The sequence below is a fragment of the Anopheles merus genome, chromosome 2R (assembly GCF_017562075.2).
Source record: "Anopheles merus strain MAF chromosome 2R, AmerM5.1, whole genome shotgun sequence".
In the NCBI taxonomy this organism is placed as follows: domain Eukaryota; kingdom Metazoa; phylum Arthropoda; class Insecta; order Diptera; family Culicidae; genus Anopheles; species Anopheles merus.
Genome location: NC_054082.1, coordinates 6030373 through 6049285, shown reverse-complemented (window position 1 = coordinate 6049285; position 18913 = coordinate 6030373). Strand labels below are relative to the sequence as shown.

Genomic DNA, 18913 nt, shown 5'->3' with positions numbered 1-18913 from the left:
GTAGAAAAGAAAGATGGCTACCCGCCAGTGATTGTTTGTTTTGATGTTGTGTGTAAAATAATACATTTTTTTCTGTGTTCTATGAAACCGTTCCGGCTAATATTAGTGTAATATTGTTGCGCAAGTTAACAAGTGTGTGGGGAGCATAAAGTTCAGTCGATACAGTCCAGTTGAAGGCAATCTAAGCAGCGGTAAAGTTTTTCCGCTCACACCAAACATAACCTCACTTTTCTCGGTTGGCTGCGGAGGGTGTGTGTGTGTGTGTGTGTGTGTGGTGTTTTGATTGCGTTCGGTGTCCGTCTGTGGCGATTTCCCGGTTTGTTTGTTTTGATTTTGGTTAGAAACGGGTGGGGCACATTACAAGTCCTATGCACCTTTTGGGCAAACACACCATGGAAGATGCGGTTACAGTGAAGTGCCCGCCGGAAATATCGCACGAAGAACGGAAAGAGTCACCCCCGCGAGGACCTAAAACGGCAACACAGGATGAGAAAGTGAAGAAAAGCGTTGTCAATGGCAGCAGTAAGCAAAAGGAACTCGTTGGTGGTAGGTATTGTCGCAACCTGCTAGTATGCTGCAGTTGTTTCACGTTTCTTCTATTTCGTGTTTTTAGGCAATGACTTGAAGCTGGTGATGGAGCCGCAAAACCCTTCCCCCACCAAGTATTTCGACACGAATGGTGTACCGCTACGCAAGGCGGTAGAGGAGGGAAACCTCGAACAAACGACGGACCGGGAAGGGCACGATAAGAAGCCGAGCAAAGTGACCATCAAATGCTGTAACTGTGAGAAAACGTTTACCTCCCGTGCGGCGTATGAGCTGCACTATCGCACCAACTATCAACAGGAACCAGTTTACGAGTGTCCGGTGTGCGACAAGCGCATCAAACAGTACCGGGCGTACCAGCTGCACAGCTACCGGCACAGCGCCAACCAGCGCTTTACCTGCCCCGAGTGCTCCAAAACGTTCCACCAAAAGTCTGATCTCACGCGCCATCAAAACATCCACCAGCCCCCTGGCAGCAATGGTTCCGGCACGTCCAAGGAGCGCAGTGCGGCGAAGAATGGCGGCGATGGAAACGAGCAGGTCATACCCTGCCCCCGCTGTGATGCCACCTTTGCTACGCAGGCCGAATTCAAAGAACATTCCCGAAAGCTTCATCGCGCACCAAAGCAGCTGGTCGAGTGTCCGGACTGTGGGAAGTACGTGTACGGCGATGACCTGCAAGCTCGAAATGTAATAGTTAAATGCTTCCTTTCTTTCTCGCCCCATTCAGATTGCTTTCCACCGGTAGCCTTTACTCGCACCGTAAAATACACTCCGAAAGCCCAAAGTTCTCGTGCCCCGAGTGTGACCGCACGTTCGTGCAGAAGATCAACCTCATTCATCACCACAAAACGCACCTCACCGAGCGGCCCTTCCAGTGCGGCCAGTGTGATAAAGCGTTCTGCGAAAAGGCACACCTGCAGCGGCACCTCAACTACCACTCCCAGGAGCGGCCCTACCGCTGTGAGCTGTGCGGCAAATGCTACAAAACGGAGCGCTGCCTCAAGGTACACTCCGCCGTCCACAACAACGAGCGACCGTTCGTGTGCACCGAGTGCAACAAAGGCTTTCTCAGCAGCTCCAAGCTGCGGCAGCACAGCAACATCCACTCGGGGCTGCGGCCGTTCAAGTGCAAATATTGTACGCGCGATTTCACCAACTTCCCGAACTGGCTGAAGCACATCCGTCGCCGGCACAAGGTGGATCACCGGACCGGCGAAAAGCTGGACAGTGTGCCGAAGTTTATGACGAAGAAAAAGCTACCCGTCGATCGGGGGGTGCGCAAGAAGGAGCAACCGCCGGTCCCGCCCGAAGCGAGCGTAACCGCCGGTGGTGCGGGCGAAAAGGTGAAAAAGCGAGCAGCGGTTAAGCAACGGCCCATCATACCGCTGCCCGATGTGCTGAAGGACGAATCGTTGCCGTACTTTAGCGAAAGTTCCAACATTGATCTCAATCTAGTTTGTAAGGAAGATCTGCTGCAGCCGCTGGCAGACGAGATGGAGGACATCTTTCAGTGCTTACCGTCCGACGAATCGAAGCTTAGCATTCCGGAGCCGTTGGAGCAGCTCGGCGGCACCAATGCCGTCGACGTACCGGAGCGCACGCTCAACGGTGGTAGTCTGCTTCAGCCGGAAGTGGATTGTGATTTTAGTGTAAGAAGCCCGATGGCGGACCAGTCCAGCGTTTGCAACGATCTCATCACGCAAGGTAGAGGAAGCTTTTTCAAAAGTAGCTACTAGAAGTCTGCTTACACTTTTTTCCGCTTTTCCTTTACACAGAACTCCCCAGCAATGCATTGTCGAGCTGCGAGGAAGAAACGTTCAGTGGTACGCTACTGTACGATGCACATCTACCCATTCTGCCCGCTATGGTATCGTTCTGCAGCAACAACAGCGAGGAGCAACAGTTTCGGCTTATCAATCCACACTTCATACACCTGACCAATCCCGCACCGTTTCTCGCCGGAAGCTCCAAGTTGCCATCGGACAGTGGTACCGTTCCGGTTTCGATTGGCGAATGACGGTAAAGGATTACTGGGAAGGCAAACCCACAGGATGTTTACCAAACAGCGGCAGAGATCGGTCTTGCGTCTTGGTACCAAATCGATTGAAAAATCATATGGTGGATGAGAACTGGATTATTGGCGTGAGGTATACTTTTTAGATATTCTATCTTATCTAAATCCAAATGCTCAATTCAGCAGAATTCTTGTAAGTCCAATAATAGGCTAGTGATTAGATAAGCAGTGCAAAAGAGGCATTTAAGAGACAATTGGGATTTTATTACAATTGTGTCTGTGTCTGTGTGTGTGTGCGTGTGTGCGTGAGAAAGGATGAGAGAATTTTCTATTTTATAAACGTAACATAAAATGACGTTGACGTCATACTGAACTGAACATTAACAAACTTAAATGCGAGAACTGTACCAAACGAAGTAATGGATGGAACTTTATCCTTAGCGTACGAAATAATGACACGTTTTATTAAAATCGAAAGGAACTTATATTATTTTTTTCGAATCATAAAGCACACACCATTGGCAGATATTATTTTTTTACAAACAAACATAAAGAAGCATTCGATCTGAAGAGAAAAGAGAAATTACACGATTGTTTGCGCTGAGGACATCTCGTAAAACGCATCCGAAATGGAACTACAATAACACACTCAAACAAGCGCTGTATATACATAGTCAAAGAACAAAAGCGCCACTTATCTCAACAGACACAAACATAAATCGCCTTTACATCCACGCCCTGTTCTCACACAGATGAATCACTTTACATCACTTCGGTTGTACATGGTCGTCACTTCTTCCGGTTTTTTCCGTACGCACTTTGCCCCTACGTTAGACGGTTTAGTTGCTTCGAGTGGTTGCACTGGTGCCGCTACCTGCTCCGACACTATCTCGATTCGCTGGCCTGCCTGTGGCAACATTTCGCTCACCGTAACCGATCGTGCTGGTCCGTCACGGATGTTGAAGTTCAAATTAACCGTTGGTAGTGGTTGCTGCTGCTGCTGTTGGCCATTATTATCGAGTGGCCTAGATGATCGGAATCTGCTGGAAACTACCGTCCCGAACATTTCAAATCCACTGCGAATGCTTATGGGAACGAGGGTCGTGATTACAATGTACGTAAATCCCAACATTAACAGACCGATGAGTATCGCCTGCCACCATACTACATCCTTTGTGATATCGGTGTATGTATTGATGTACTCCCTGAATAAGCTCTTTAAATAGACAGCCTGTATCCAAACCGTTGATTCCACCAGCACCTGCAATGGGTCACAGATTGGGAGCGGCCCAGCGTCATCCTTTCGGGAATGAAACATTCCAAATATAGACGTCCAGCGGCTCGGAGGCGGTGTTTCCATGCCTTCCAATGATTGTCGGGCCAAATTTTCGTTGCATTCCTTCCACTTCTTGCACACCGTGATGCTTAAGATGAGCAGCAGGAACACTGTGAAATGCTTGAGTCGCGTGATGCGAGCAATCACCCGGATAGCGTAGCAACCGGCGATTACCAGCAATGCCGGCAGTAGTAAACCGTCCACGAATTTTGACTCGAACAGTTGCATCAGAAAGTCGTACACACGTTCGCATTGTTGCTCCCGGATAAGCGACAATTGCCGAGCTTTGTCGGACTGCTGCAGTACTGCCGACACTATCCAGTTAAGCTCACGGGCCGAGGTCGATTCGTCCAGCAGCTTCGCTTGTTCGCGCGCTGAGATGCGTAGGGATAGATCGATCGTGTGGACATTTTTCGTCGGTGGTTCGGGAATGTTGCGTGCAAACAGCGTTTTGAGTAGCTTGCGGTAGAAAATCAAGGCCATTCGTTGATCTTCGCTGATGTCTGGGCTGCAGGGTATGGACGAGGCTGATTCATCCGCATGCGGACAATCACATACCGTTGGTTCCGCACCGCATGATGCATCGTTGGGAGGGTTTTCCCGTGAACGCTCCTTCTGATGTTGCTGCTACTGCTGTCCCCAACGATCTAGTGCGCCAGTTTTAATCCATTTCGGGTCATGTCTGCAATCCACTATACGAAGACACACGACAAGCAATATGCAGACGAACGATACACTACGAATGGTGAACGAAAGCATGTTGTTTCGATTCGCGTTGCTCTTACCGCAACTTTACAGTGTCGAGCACGATTACTCTACTCGCACATCGGACCATGCCGGATATAATATACAGGGGGAGAGCTTATCCCTAACGATTTGATAACTGTTCCATAGAAAAATGGGGTACTATACACGTTGAAGAAAGCACTAATAATCTATGACAGCAGGCGGCACTTATCTCATCAATGACCACACCTAAGCATTACGCACTAGCCTTATCTTAAACACAAAATAATCACTTTACATCGTTCGCGTTTTCCGCGGGAACTTCTTCTGATTTCTTCGTAGCTTCCTTAGTGGTGGCTTCCGAACAGTTTGCCTCCGCGGTTGTAGCTTCCTCAATCGCTTGCACCGGTGCGGCAACTTCCTCCGACACTACCTCGATTCGCTGGCTCTCTTGTCGCAACATTTCGGCCACCGAAATCGATCGTGCGGCTCCTTCACTGATGTGAAAGTTTAAATTCACCGTCGGCAATTGTTGTTGTTGCTGCTGCTGCTGCTGCTGCTGGTCATTATTGTTGGCTGGTCCGGATGATCGCAATGTGTTGGTAACCATGGTACCGAACATCTGAAAGCCACTGCTTATACCCACGTTAACGAGTGCCGTGATAAGAATGTACGCAAATCCCAGCATCAATAGGCCGATTATGGATCTCTCAAACCATCCAGCATCTTTTGTGTATTCGGTGTATGCGCCATAGAACTCACTGAACATGCTCTTGAAGTAGACGGCCTGTATTGAAACGGTCGATTCCACCAGCACCTGCAACGGATCACATATCGGCAGCGGCGTACCGCCATCCTTCCAGGAACGTAACGTTCCAAATATAGACGTCCAGTGGGTCGCAGGAGGAGCTTCCATGCTTTCCAACGTTTTGCGGGCCAAATTTTCGTTGCATTCCTTCCACTTCTTGCACACCGTGATGCTTAAGATGAGCAGCAGGAACACTATCAATGGATGCAGATGTGTAATGCGAGCAATCACCCGGACAGTGTAGCAACCGGCAATCAGCAGCAGTACTGGCAGTAGGCTGTGCAAGAACTGCGACTCGAACAGTTGCATCAGAAAGTCGTACAAACGTTCACATTGATTTTCGCGGAAAACTACCGACTGTCGAGTGTTTTCCGACTGTTCCAAGATTGCTGACACCATCAAATTAAGCTCGCGGGCCGAGGTCGATTCGTCCAGCAGCTTCTCCAGCTGACGGGTTGAGATGCGTATCGCCAGACCGGTTGTGAGGAAATCTTCCGCCGCCGGATCGACCGCCAGAGTGTCGCGTGCGAACAGCGTCCTGACTAGCTTCCGGTAGAAAACCAAGGACAGTCGCTGGTCTTCGGTGACGTCCGAGCTGCAGGGTAAGGGTGGCGCTGGCTCCGGCACTGGCGGACAATCACATACCACTGGTTCCGCCTCGCACGACGCATCGCTGGAAGGGGTTTCCCGTGAGCGCTCCTTCTGCTGCTGCTGTCCCCAACGATCCAGGGCGCCCGGTTTTATCCATTTCGGATCGTGCTTGCAATCACCTGTCCGGCACACGGCAAGCAATAGGCAGACGAGTGAAAAACTACGAAAGGTAAGCGAAATCATGGTGTTTTGAGCCGGTTCAATTTTGTCACATTTTACTGCCCAAGCGAGATTACACAAATGGCGGAATGTAAACAAAACCCGCTCGACGCCAGTTTTTGACGTTCCTACTCGCTGCATCTCGCTCATTTTCTCTACCCGTCCTTTACTCTAGTGGTGGGAGCTCGGAATCGGACCTACCCGATTCGGATTCCGTGTTCGGAATCAATTCCGGAGCCGATTCCGATTCCGAATTTGACTACGGAGCCGATTCCAGAGTTGACTCCGTAGCCGATTCCCGAGCCGGCTCCGGAATCGATTCCGCAATCAGAATCGGCTCTGGAATCGGAATTGACCTGGGAATCGCAATTTTCCCCGATAATGGAATCATAATTGACTCCAGAATTAGAATTAGCTCCGGAATGTGAATTAGTTCTTGAATTGAAAAAAGAAGTTTTAGAAGCGAAATCAGTCCGGGAATCTCCATGAGAATGTATCTTTTACAAGTATTTTTTTTAATTTTTTGCGGTCATCAATACATAGTATGATTGGACCCAAACGTCTATTTATATGGCAATGCCGAAGCTGTCTCCATTTGGAAGCCGATTCTAATTTAACATGTTCGTTACTTGCTCGTTAATTTATGTTCGTTACTTGCAGACACCTGTTTGGATGATTTGGAAGACAGCAGCGAAGAGAAAGAACGACCGGCAGAATACGGCCACAGCGATGAGGACAACTCATCCGATGGCAGTATGATGGAGGAGGAAGAACAGCTGTATGATGACTCGTTAGCGGAAGTTTCGTGGGAGGATGGTCTGCGACTGTGAGCCCTCGAAACAGGGCAAACCCACAATGCAAACGCGCACCTTCCTGAAGCCACCGGAAGATGCAGTGATAAAAACAACGATAACGCAGCAGATTGATGGAGGAGAGTTCTGGTACCGGGGTGTAGGAACTTGTTTGATAAATTATTTCCGGTAAATGCTTAGTGGCTACAAAACTAAGTATTCTGTGGACTTGTGTGCTTCTGTACCTAATTTTTGTTAATATTCTAGAAACTTGCCTCCTACCGACAATGGATTTGCAATCAATTTTTTCTTCGATGGCTTACCGCTATACCTGAACGACAATAAACAGTTCTGGCCGATACTTACCTGATGAAGGTTTTCAGACCTACGGCGAAACCCGTTCCGAGCACGCGGTGGCGGTTGTGGCAGCTTTAGTAGATGTCGTAGCATTGCTTACCACGCCTGTTGTGTACACCGTTCCCTAGCCACCATTTCCATTTCTTGTAGAGCTACGAGGTCCATGTTCAGTGTGGCTAGGGCGTCATCAAATTGTTTCAAGGCTCCGGCTTTGCTAAGAGTGCCTACGTTCCATGAGCCCATTTTTGATCGTTGTCGTGGGGCATTGCGTAGGATCGGTATCGTTGGGACCGTTTCAAAAATTCCTGGTGCTTTCCATAGTCGTATTTTCCGTAAGACTGGGTTACTGGCCCTACGCTCACGTAGCCGTTTTATTTAACGTCGGGTTCATTTCATTAAAAAGCCACCGATCAGCCGGCGCACTAGCACCAATCGATTTGTTGGTTATTAGTTAAATCCCATACAATTTTCATGTTCGAAGTCGTGTTCGATTGCTGCCAGAGCGCAGCCTCAGCTGAAACACGCATGAGGAAAGTTACCGTGGGGTCAGTGAGGGAGGGAAGGGTAGGACACGCACACCAGGCGAGCTTTTTCCGTCGCAAAACCGTCGCAATACGTCAAAACCGACGTCGCAAGTACTTAAAAGCGACGTCGAAAATTTTTGAAATTGTCGGTTGGGCGGTTGGGTGTCGGTTGGGGGGGTAGGGCACCCACAGTGCCAGCGCCATCTATACGTGAGTTGCACGTCGCCATACTGGTCTCATTTTAAAATATCCGTTTATGATGGATTGTTTTCTGTTTTTTTCCTAGTTGTAGCCAAGTCACAATGTCAAGACATAAATATCCATCCTGATGTGAAACTTGCGTTTCTAAAACTGCTGCATTTAAACATGGAAATAAGGTAACTGTCATCATTTTTCATAAAATCTATACCATTAAAAAAAAAACAAACTATAAATTCACTAGTTTATACATCACATTTATGGATCACATAGATCTTGTTTAGTTTATTTACTTTAGTTTCGTACAATACGCCAATTGAACTAGCTTCTCTCGTTACATTTACTTATCTGTTTTGGCATTGCTTTGGTATTGCTGTACAACCAAAGTCCTCAGACAAAGCTTCGTTTTGGTAACTTATGCTAATTACTAATGATCTAGATGCAATAATTTTGTTACAGGACCAAACACACATTGTTCGATGGATTCTTTTTTTTTAATTAAATCATCTCTCCACAATTTCGATGTGTGGTAATCGTGTTCGAGAACACAGAACAAATCAACAAAACAAACAAGAGCAAACAAACGAACAAAAAGTTGGTGCATTTTTACCGTCCCGCAATGGCGTTGTACACCAATCGCGAGCACTTTTCGATACTGGGTTCCAATTATTGCAATAATCACACAAGGAATGCTGCCGTTACATCACGCGTGAATGTTCGAATCCTATCCAACTGTTTCGTTCAAACGTGTAAAATAAAAATCTGCAACCTTCCATCACGAGCGCGAAAGGCAAAGCGTTCCTAAGGTCACTTTAAGTACGCGCGAACAGCTTTCCTTCCTTTTTCGGATGTCAGCCGGATCCACTAGGAAGCTGCTGGCTAGCTCCAATCAACCAGCGATGTCACAAACTGGGCGACGACACGCAGAACGCATACCAGTGTAAGTAGCTGTCCGGTACCGGCTCCCACCGGTTTGATGGCGGACGAATATTTGTTTTTATCTGTGGAAGAAAAATTAAAAAAAAAAGAGGAATAAATCTCTAATCGTTTGAGATGTTTTCTCAACCTGAGACCCTTTTCTAAAACCTTCACACAGATCGTGGAGGTTAGAAGGGAGGGGGGGAGGGGAAACAAAAAACAAAACGACTCACTTAAACCCTACTCCACACTGATACGAACCATTTGCCGGCGACAGGCGGGACTGAAAAACCGCACGCTGTGGCCCTTGGACAACTAGGCATTAGGTTACGAAATGTGAAAAAATGCAAAACTAACACTACTAATGGATTAGTTTTTTTCTCTCTCCCCCCCTACTAACGTGAAAAGGAAGCCATGCGCCAAGGCCTCCGGTTCGAAGAATATGGATCACAGCAATCATAGGCTTTGCGGTGGTCACCACCCAATGCGCGAATGTTAACGCGACAAGCCGCTTTGCTGTCAGTACGCACGGGGCGCCGTAATATCAGCGCGAGAGCAGCACGTGGCTTATGGTTTAGTCACCTTTAGAATAGAAGCGCAGGAGAACGAGATACGAAATGAAACGAAAATTAACTTGCTCTTGTGTTTGTTTGTTTTTTTTTTCTACTACAATCTCTACGAATGATGCAAAACTCTAACACCACACATGGCGAGATATGAACCATTGGAGTTGGGTTGGTGATAAGGGGCCATTTTTACAATCCGTTTAGCATGATATCATTACTCATGATTAATGGTGGTTGTATAGGCCTCCCCCCCACTGCACGATTGTTGCTTCGGAGAGGTTTGTTTGCATGCGTACCAAAATGCGCTATGTGATAACACGCCTTTAGGCTCTTTTTTTAAACTCTTCACATTCACTTGGCCCTATATAGGACGGTCTGGGGGTAGAGCATTTATAGCAGAAAAGGTTCTTATGTTTGATTCTTGTCTACATACAGTGTATCATTAAATTCTGGTACCAGATCTTATACCTACTGCTTATCTATCTCTCCGCAAAGATCGCAGCCCGATGTTACGATCGCTGATCGGACAGTGCACACAACAACATCCCAACCGGAGAACGGATTCCACATTCCCAATATTTACCAGACCAAGTGACAAACGGTTACCACCCTTTCGGTCGCATCCCCTAACGCTTCTCTTCTTGCCCGTCCCTTTCTTCTTTGATGATCGAATCGTCGTCGTCGTCGTCACATGATCTATTTCCAGTGTTGTATGTTACCATCACTGGTTTTGGCTGGTGTGTATGCATGCATGGCGTACAGGTTGTTTGTTTAAGAGCGCTCTCTAGCGCCCGACAGAACATCATCCCTTTTTACCCCCTTGTGTACCTCACCAGCAGCAGCAGCAGTCAATCGAGTGGCGCAGTTGAAGGTAAAGTCCTCCAATAAACACTGAGGTGTTAAATGCTCGCCCGGCAGACTAACACACCAGCGCTTGGCATGGGGTTGGAAGTGTAGTGATGCATCTGAAGGAAAACCCGTCCACCGATCTGTGCCGGCGTTGAGTCTGTCGGCAGTTCACAAATCTATCCCCCTCCCCCCACCCTTCCTTTGATACGCCACAGATACCCGCGTCTCGGATGGAAAATAATGATTAACGTCTTGTTGGAAATGTGCGTTCCACACACTCAAAAACCACTGCCCGGAGGTTTTCAATCCAGCTGACGAAAGATGGGCGAGGGTAAACGGTGATTTAAATATTTTCTTCCCAAGTGTTTTTTTTTCGCAACCGCGACCCAATTCAACGTCATCCCTATCCTGCTTCCCTGCTACACCTTTTTAGAACGTTCTGTGCTGTGCTAGAGCCCGAGTGATCATGACACGATCATGAGCACACCACTGTCGTGAAATCGGAATGTAAGGCAAAGAAACATTCCATAAGCTCACTCTCCCTCCCCATTGCTGCCCCTGGTTACGTGTATGCTTCAAAACGCTGGGGTTTTATCACCCACAAATGTATGTTCAAAAATCAATCATAAATTAAACTAACCGGCTGGGGAGGGGAGGGGGAAGAAAGACCCATGCGGCTCGGTTCGCACCGACGTATTTAGCAGCTATTTTGCCAACTGTCGTTCACGCGCCGCGCTTTACGCTTGTACGTGGTGTTGGTTTTGTGGCGTCGTAAAACCGGATCTATTTCCTTTTTTTTTTGCTTTTCTCTTCCCGCGCTCTCCGGAACACACCACACAACATCGTAATCATCGCGCTCCCAACCAACCAGTGCGCGGTGGCGCGTAGGTACGTCCCAAGGGTTCCCCGCCTGGGTAAAGGGAAATTAGACAAGCCGCCTGTTCTGTGCGCTTGCCTCGTAAACAATACAGCTCAATACATGCCTGCAGTCGTGTCTTGTGTGTTGTTGTGTCGTAAAATCTTGACACCAACCAGCACCGGACGAGGATGTGCAGTTCTTTCGGCGGAGGTTGCAATAATCATTAGCCTAAAATGAAACTGTGTCGATTCTAAATCCCGTACCCGCCCGGGTTTTATGTGCGTAAATATTTACACCCTCTCCTCACACACACACAGAGCTCTCCGACCCCCTTTACATTGCCTCGAGATAAAGCGCGTCAATGCAATCATCATGATCTTCCGAAAAACGGCGATCTGGTCAGTTTTTGCAGCACACAACTATCGGGGGGGCTGGTGTGGGTCCCGGGGGGAATGCAATTTGCACTCCAAAAGACGACCTACTACTGATGGCCACCCCCCGCAATCTATTGAGGTTTGTAGGTGCAGTAGCAGTTCTCTACCCACAAGAGGGCCAACTATTAAACTAAATCGTTTTCCTGCGTCTTCTTCTTCCACTGCTGTATCTGCTGCAGAGATTCTTCCTTTGATTATGAGCTGCGATGATGATGATGATGATGATTATGAGTCTCCACTTGTTCCATTGAAGATGTGCAGGGGAGGCCGCGTGCCTTTTAAGTGGGAATCGCGCGGCTTCTGGTTTGTGTCTTTGTGTGGTTAAGCCACACGCCCTCTCCCGGGATGAAAGAGATGCTAATCTGGGTGAAGTTCATATCGGAAAAGTGTTCTCCCGCCCCGAAGGAAAACCTCCCGCCTCGTGTGTGTGTGTGTGTGTGTTTGCTCGTTATCGATCTATTTAAGGTTAAATAAACACCTCTCCCCTTTGCTGAACGTTGGTTACTTACATTCCTGCTTGGTAGCCGGATCGCAGCAGCATACTTTGATCGCGCGATACTTCGGGCAAGATCCGGCGTTCACCTCACACTTTGGGTTCTGCTCACGGTAGCAGGTGTGAGGTATCCATGGCAGTTGCTCTGGAAGGAAAAAAAAGAAGGAGAAAAAAACGATAATCACTAAGGCAGAGGCAACAAAGGGACATGAGTCACTCTACGCGCTGTGTGTCTGGGGCAACGGGATCCTCGATGGCGCGAATGCGCTGTGAAAAAATCAAACGCAACAGCAGCAACAGCACGTGTTTTTGGGATGTTTGGAGGAGATTCTTTCCTCTCTTACCCTCCATCTTCTTCTTCACCCATGCTACAGAGAAGAGATGGAGGGAATTTGTTTTGGTTTTGCGAAGGTGGAAGGGAAAATGCTTTAATTTACACTCTCTATCGAAAATCGTTTCAACACCAGATCGCAAATGGGAACACAGTGTACAGCAGCAATGGGAGGAAGGGGGTAGCATTAGAGAAAGGAAAGAGAAGTGGTGGAGGAGGAGGAGGAGGACGTTTCACTGGACTACTGGAATTTAAATATTAACTTTGGAGTGTGCCAATTTGTGTGTGCATGTGTGTTTTGGAACGAGTTCAAATTAACTCCGAGAAGCGATCATGAGCTGAACTTCCCTCACAAACGGTTGGGAGGAGTGTTTTGTTGCCGTTAAGATGTGAAATGAAAAGCCACACTTGGAGAAAAAGGGAGAGAGAGAGAGAGAGAGAGAGAGAGAGAGAGAGAGAGAGAGAAGATATGCTTGAAAAGAAAAGAATTTCCTATGACCATTTAATTTAATATGCCTCTTTACCTTATCCTTCCTCTCAGTAACTACTGTATCGCATCAAATTCCCACCGTAAGCGCCACGGCCACCAAATGCGCGCGCTACTGTGGCGCTACTTTCGCCCGGTCGACCAAACCGACCCCTCACAACCAACCTAACCTAAGCCAACGTGCGCGCGCGTCTGTGTGAGGGTCTTCGTCCAATTCAGAAGCGTTCGATCGCCCGTCTCCGATTACGGGATGCCGATGCCAACAAGAAACGACCCCGGAATTGCTAATGAGGGTGAAAATCCACCATTGGCCACCATTGGTCGATGCGTACACAAATTTCTTATCGTTATTATTATTGTTATTATCTTTCACTAATTGTGCTACTGCTACTGCTGATGCGCACCGTCAGACCGGAGCAGCGGTGTAATGCGCGTAAACTCATCAGAAGCGGATTAAAACTTCAGTGCCAGTGCTCGAGTCTTTTGCGTCTTGCGCATTGAAGCAACGAGAGAAGGGGGAAACGGGGAAAAAGAATTAGATAATATCGATATCGAGAATATCTAGGTATCAGATTACGGGGGTGGGGGGGGGGGGGCAACGGGGGGATTCCGAAGGGCATCCAGTTACAGCGCGGGTCGGACACTAGGTCGGACGCGTGCCGTCGGTCGCTTCTCTCCTTCGCGCCCAACGGAACGCGCGCGTGTGCTGCATGTCCAATGACGTCGTCTTCGTCGTCGGGGTGAAGCTTCTGTTCCGGGCCGCGGCCACACGGGAGGCCACAATTGGGTGTAGCTAATGGGCAAAAGCAAGCCAGAAATCGCATTACCTACACCCGGGGGCCGGGCGAGGGGAGACGTGATCAACTGATCGTGAAATTTGAACGACTGCAAAATCGCACACTGCAAGGGCCGCGGAATGTTGGTGTGTTCATAAATGTGCATGTGTGTGTGCGTGCGTGTATGTGCACCCAAGAATAAGGGCACGAGCATCAAGATGAGAATGGCGGCCGCGTACGTACCGAGTGAAGCGGAAGATGTGCACACGCCTGCTTCGATTGTCATCGCCCGGGTTCGGAGCGTTTTTTTTAGTTGAGTTGCCATGACAGCTTGATCAACTGTTAACGGTCTTACCTATGGGTTATGGCCGTTTGTCCTCTCTCTCTCTCTCTCCTCCCCGCCGACACATGTGGAGCTATTGTTTGTGAGCCGGTGTGGCTGTGTGTGTGACTGTGGACGGCGCCGCTCTTGGGCACGTTCTAAACTGTCATAATCAATCTGCGCCGGAGCGTTAGATTAAGAAGCAACGGCCGACGTCACAGCTGTGAGTCGCCTGCAGTGGACAAGACGACTCTCCCGGGCGATGCATAATGGCTGGGATGGAGGAGAGCTGCACAGTAATTCAATGAAGCCAGAGTTTATTGCTGCTGCTGCTGCTGTTCGAATCAGGCGCGATGGTTGTGTGATTGGAATGTTTAATTGGTGTAGAGAATAAAAAGGTTTGTCGCTTACCTTAAAGTGGTGCGAGCAGTCGGCACGAAACAAGGAACGGTCGAAAGTGTGTCCTTGTGCCGTATTTCAAACCAACACACACACACACACACACACTAAGAGCCCCACAAACGTTAAAACATGACTCCACGTCCACGTACTACCTTCCTGCTGTCCGTTCTGTAGTTCCTGTCCGCAGACACTTTATTACGCCGCACAAACCACAAACGGTGTGTATGTGTGTGTGTGTGTGCGTTTCTTTTTTCCCCTTCTTTCGATGTGGTCCCACACACCAACATCTGTTCTGAAGGGGGTTTTTTTTTGTCTGTTCCCTTCCCTGGGTCGAGTTCGTCCCTTGGTCCCGTGGTGTTGAGGAGGAGGACGCTCCGGAGAGACCTACTTTTTCCTGTCTCATTAGGGACCCTAGGGTAAACCGGCGCACTGCGAGGGAGCTGCTGGCCGGCAGTCTGCGAGGTGCTAGCATCCAGTTCAACGACCTTCCCCGTGTCTTTTTGACGTTGCTGCGTGACTTAGCGCACGGGCACGTGTCGCGCGCATGTTGCATAAATTAAGCTCACCCCCCCAAAAAGCATGAAATGTATGATTTCTTTGTGTCCTTGCACCCAGACACACACACCCAGCGGGATAATGCCGAGAGATTCGTAAGAAAATAGAACCTGGAACACTGTACCGCCGGGGACTGCCGTTCGATTGCCCAATGCGGTAGAATTGGTAGCGTTATTTTGATAAAGTGTGTGTGTGTGTTTGTGTAAAATAGGGCTTGGTTTAGAAAGAGACTCCCGGTGGTGCTTCCTGCATGTTACTCAGGCGAAGTAAAAAAAAAGTTGGATTTTGCCTTCATTTGTTGACTTTTTGATAAGATTTGCAGGAAACTCCCATGCTGATGCACGAAAACGCCACCGCCACTCGTGCTGCGAGATGGTCACGTACATTCGATAGATAGAGCGATCGGCAACGTTTACCCCCGCGCCCCGTACTACCCCCTCCCCCCTCCCCATATCTTCCGAGAAAGCCATCGGGCAACACATAACTCACCCCTCGGTAGCGCTAATGTACCGCCACCGGTTAGTGTTCTTTTCAATTTCAAGTTCCTTTTTCGACCCCGTTACAAACTCACACACTATTGTTTGCTTCAAATCGCACTCGCAAAACGATGCTTCCTTTGCTGCGTTACTTGACTTCCAGACGGTTACCGCTGTCTCCCCGATCTCCGGCCATCTTCCCCGCGAGCGAAGCAAACCCAAAAGCGAGTTACGGGGCGAGTTTAGTATCGTTTCGATATTTTGTCATGCAAATCGATTGTGTGTTTGCTTGCGCGCATCTGCTCTTTGCCGCACATTCGGCGTGTCGCGCGCGCGTGTGTCTCCGCTTTGCGCAATAAGAGCTCAGTGCGCGCACAGGTTCGCCCAATACCCGATTGGGCTCTGTGCCAGGGAAAAAGGGAACCGAAGCAGAACGAAAAGAATAAGAAAGGTGTTCTTCTCCCCATGGTGGTGGTGGTGGTGAGAAGAAAAAAAAAACAACGAAATGGGGTGCGCCATTTGTCCAACTTAAACGGTTGAACAATGTGCATCGTGTGGGATGAGGCAGAAAGCGCGTGCCGATGCACCACACGCGCCGCATGGAACGGCATGACCGGGCCAATTTCCCTCTCAACCAAACAACAACAACACAAAACAGCAGAAAGAAAACAACAAACGACTAATCAACTTTGCAATTGTAAATGCAATTTAGTGCGTTAGTGTCTCGTTATCGTTATCGTTGGTGGGGAAGGGAAAAGCTGTCCAATGGGCAGCATGCACGAGACACATCACGAGCGAACGACAGACAGAGTGTGAGGGTGAAAGAGTGAATCTCCCTTGCGTCGTGCCGCCACGGGCGCCTGAGCCTTTTGTTTCCCCGTGGCCAATTTGTCGTCATTTGCTGCATCATTTTCCACACACACACACACAACACGCGACGCGGGGGTAGTATTATTGGGAGACCTGTTTTCCACTGGCAAGGTTACACCCGTCAGATGACGACCCAGTAGGTTAGCACCGCAGGCGACCGTTTAAATGAAAAGGCGTCCCGTTTAAAAACGCTGGACACATGACGCAACGATATGCAATTTGCCAATCTCTTTCTCTCTTTTTCGCTCTCTATTAAAACCCCTCGTTCTTAGAGCGAAGAGGCTGTGAAGGTGATGGAAAGGGCGCGTCTGCAATATTCCTCTAATACGCACATTTATGCACGTTTTAAGCGCGCACACACAACCGTGCACCACAAAACTGTTACGGCGTATGGTTCCCTCCCAAACCGGATGTCTATTATCGTCAAACACCCTCCGCTTGCGTAGCTAAACTGTAACTTAATCCGTTCACGAATCCCAAACACACACTAAATAGATCAAGGTTATGTGTAGATGCGAAAGAGAGAGAGAGAGAGAGAGAGAGAGAGAGAGAGAGAGAGAGAGAGAGGGGGGGGGGGGGGGGGGAGAGCAGGAGTGCATTTTTGCATACTGCACCGCGCCCCGAGTGAGAGAGAAAGAAGAAGAAAAGAGGTCGACGCATCGGATGTTTACGGCAAACAGCATCGACGGCGCACGAATTGAGCACTTCTGCTTACCAACAGAGCAAATAACACACCTTCGTCCAAATCCAAAACAAAAAAAAAAAACAAATCTCGGCGTGCGTGAAAGTCATCGCACACTACAAATCGTGATTAGCAGGTTAAGATATCGCCAACAAACACCCACGGGGGGAAAAAAGGCAAACGCCACGTCAGCATTCGATTTCCGAGGCACTTTCGTCCTTATGACATCATCGCCTAGCAACACGTGTATTGCGTGACCTATTTTGCTTTCCATGAGGGAGCAGCGGAAAGGGAAAACTAACAGGCAAACCGCTCATTTAAAGCTTAATTTTCCTGTTCGTGCTTAATAGGACACCGTGTTCTTGCTGCTCCAGGGACCGCTTATATGTAAATCAGTCACACCACGCTTCTTACCATGCTGCTTTGCGCACTGCTAGCGCATCGACTAAGAATGACTCACGCTTCTTTGCTTTCACTGCTCGCTTACCTATTGCGTACGAGTTTTCACAGCAGCAATGGTCGTTCAGAAATCGGCCCGAGCGACAGTATTCCATCACTGTCTCGTTGCACTGCTTGCACCAGGCCGGCACCCGCAGTTCCGCCTCCTCCATGCCGGCCAGATATTGGCGCGCGCCCGATTCACTCTGGTTGTGCTCGATGTGATAAACGGCGACCGGATTGGGCGACGCATAGGTCACCTTGCCGCCGTGTACTTCCGGCGACTCTTTCTGGCCCGCGTGATGTGCGTGGTGCCGGTGCGTGCTTTGCTCCTCCGGAAGGTGCACCTCGTTCGTTGCTAGGGCGGCCCGCGCCACCTGCGACAAACAGGCGCCACAAACGAACACCAACACTACTGGCAGCAAACGCGAAATCGCGAGCGTCATGGCAACTGGTCTAGCTGTGTGTGTGTGTGTGTGTGTGTTGTGTGTTTGATTTTTAGGAAGGTTTGTGCGTTTGCCGCCTTCGAAACGAAGCTTCCGAACTGGGATTATGTAGAGTTGGTGCTCCCTTTTGGGGGGTGAATCACTGTAATGTTTAACGCCACACCAAATAACACTCACAACTTCAACTTGAAATGATTAGAAGAAACCAACCCCCTTCCTCCCAAAACATTCTAGCACTGGAAGGAAATTCACCGCTTAATCGTAAATAACATCATCCCCTTGCGTGTGTGTTTTTTTCTTCTTCTGAGTTTGCTCCTGCAAGGATACAATCATGCCACGAACACTTGCCCACTTCCTTCTCCCCTAGGCAACAAGGGAAAAATGAACACACAACCACATCACACGCACACTATCATTTTCTTCAACACTCATACATGCGCACGAAAATGTTAGGGAAGAAAAAAAGGGAGGCCTCTAGCACGTGCCCGTAACCAAACGCCTTATGTTCACTACGCACTGAGCAGCGCCACGTTTACGCGACCACGGTCGGGCAGGGAATGCACGCTTGTGTGCCGGCTAGTTTTACTGTGAGCGCGGCACACGGGCAAAAATGTAATCAGGTGCGTCAAACCCCACAGCGTAGGGTTGGGATGTTTTTTTTTTTTACTTTTTGCAAAAACATGTTTTAAATTAAAATGTGAAAAGAGCATATTTATAGCGCATTTCATGCTTCGTTTGTTTAATTCATTTGATGCAGTTTTTTTTTCTTGAAAATTGCTGTACTGAACTTGTACTGCTTTTTATACAAGATAAATTTATAGATTATTCATAGACCGATTTAGATTTTTTTATAGATAGTTCGAGATGCACATTAATATAAATAAAAATCTTAAACT

The 18913-nt window shown here is 48.5% G+C and overlaps 2 protein-coding genes across 2 annotated transcripts; one reads left to right on the top strand and one right to left on the bottom strand.

Annotated features, from left to right (window-relative positions):
- The first annotated feature begins 2 nt into the window (after positions 1–2).
- Positions 3–2573, top strand: LOC121587906 (zinc finger protein 35-like). Its single transcript, XM_041905224.1, has 4 exons — positions 3–546; positions 614–1202; positions 1277–2253; positions 2325–2573. Exons 1-4 carry the CDS (start codon positions 369–371, stop codon positions 2564–2566), a joined length of 1986 nt encoding a protein of 661 aa, XP_041761158.1. The 5' UTR covers positions 3–368; the 3' UTR covers positions 2567–2573.
- Positions 2574–8358: 5785 nt separating this feature from the next.
- On the bottom strand, positions 8359–18592 carry LOC121589026. Its single transcript, XM_041907587.1, has 3 exons — positions 17621–18592; positions 12249–12377; positions 8359–9114 (listed from the first exon to the last, which is right to left on the bottom strand). The coding sequence occupies exons 1-3, from the start codon at positions 18015–18017 to the stop codon at positions 8993–8995; spliced, it is 648 nt and encodes a 215-aa protein (XP_041763521.1). The 5' UTR covers positions 18018–18592; the 3' UTR covers positions 8359–8992.
- Positions 18593–18913: the final 321 nt, after the last annotated feature.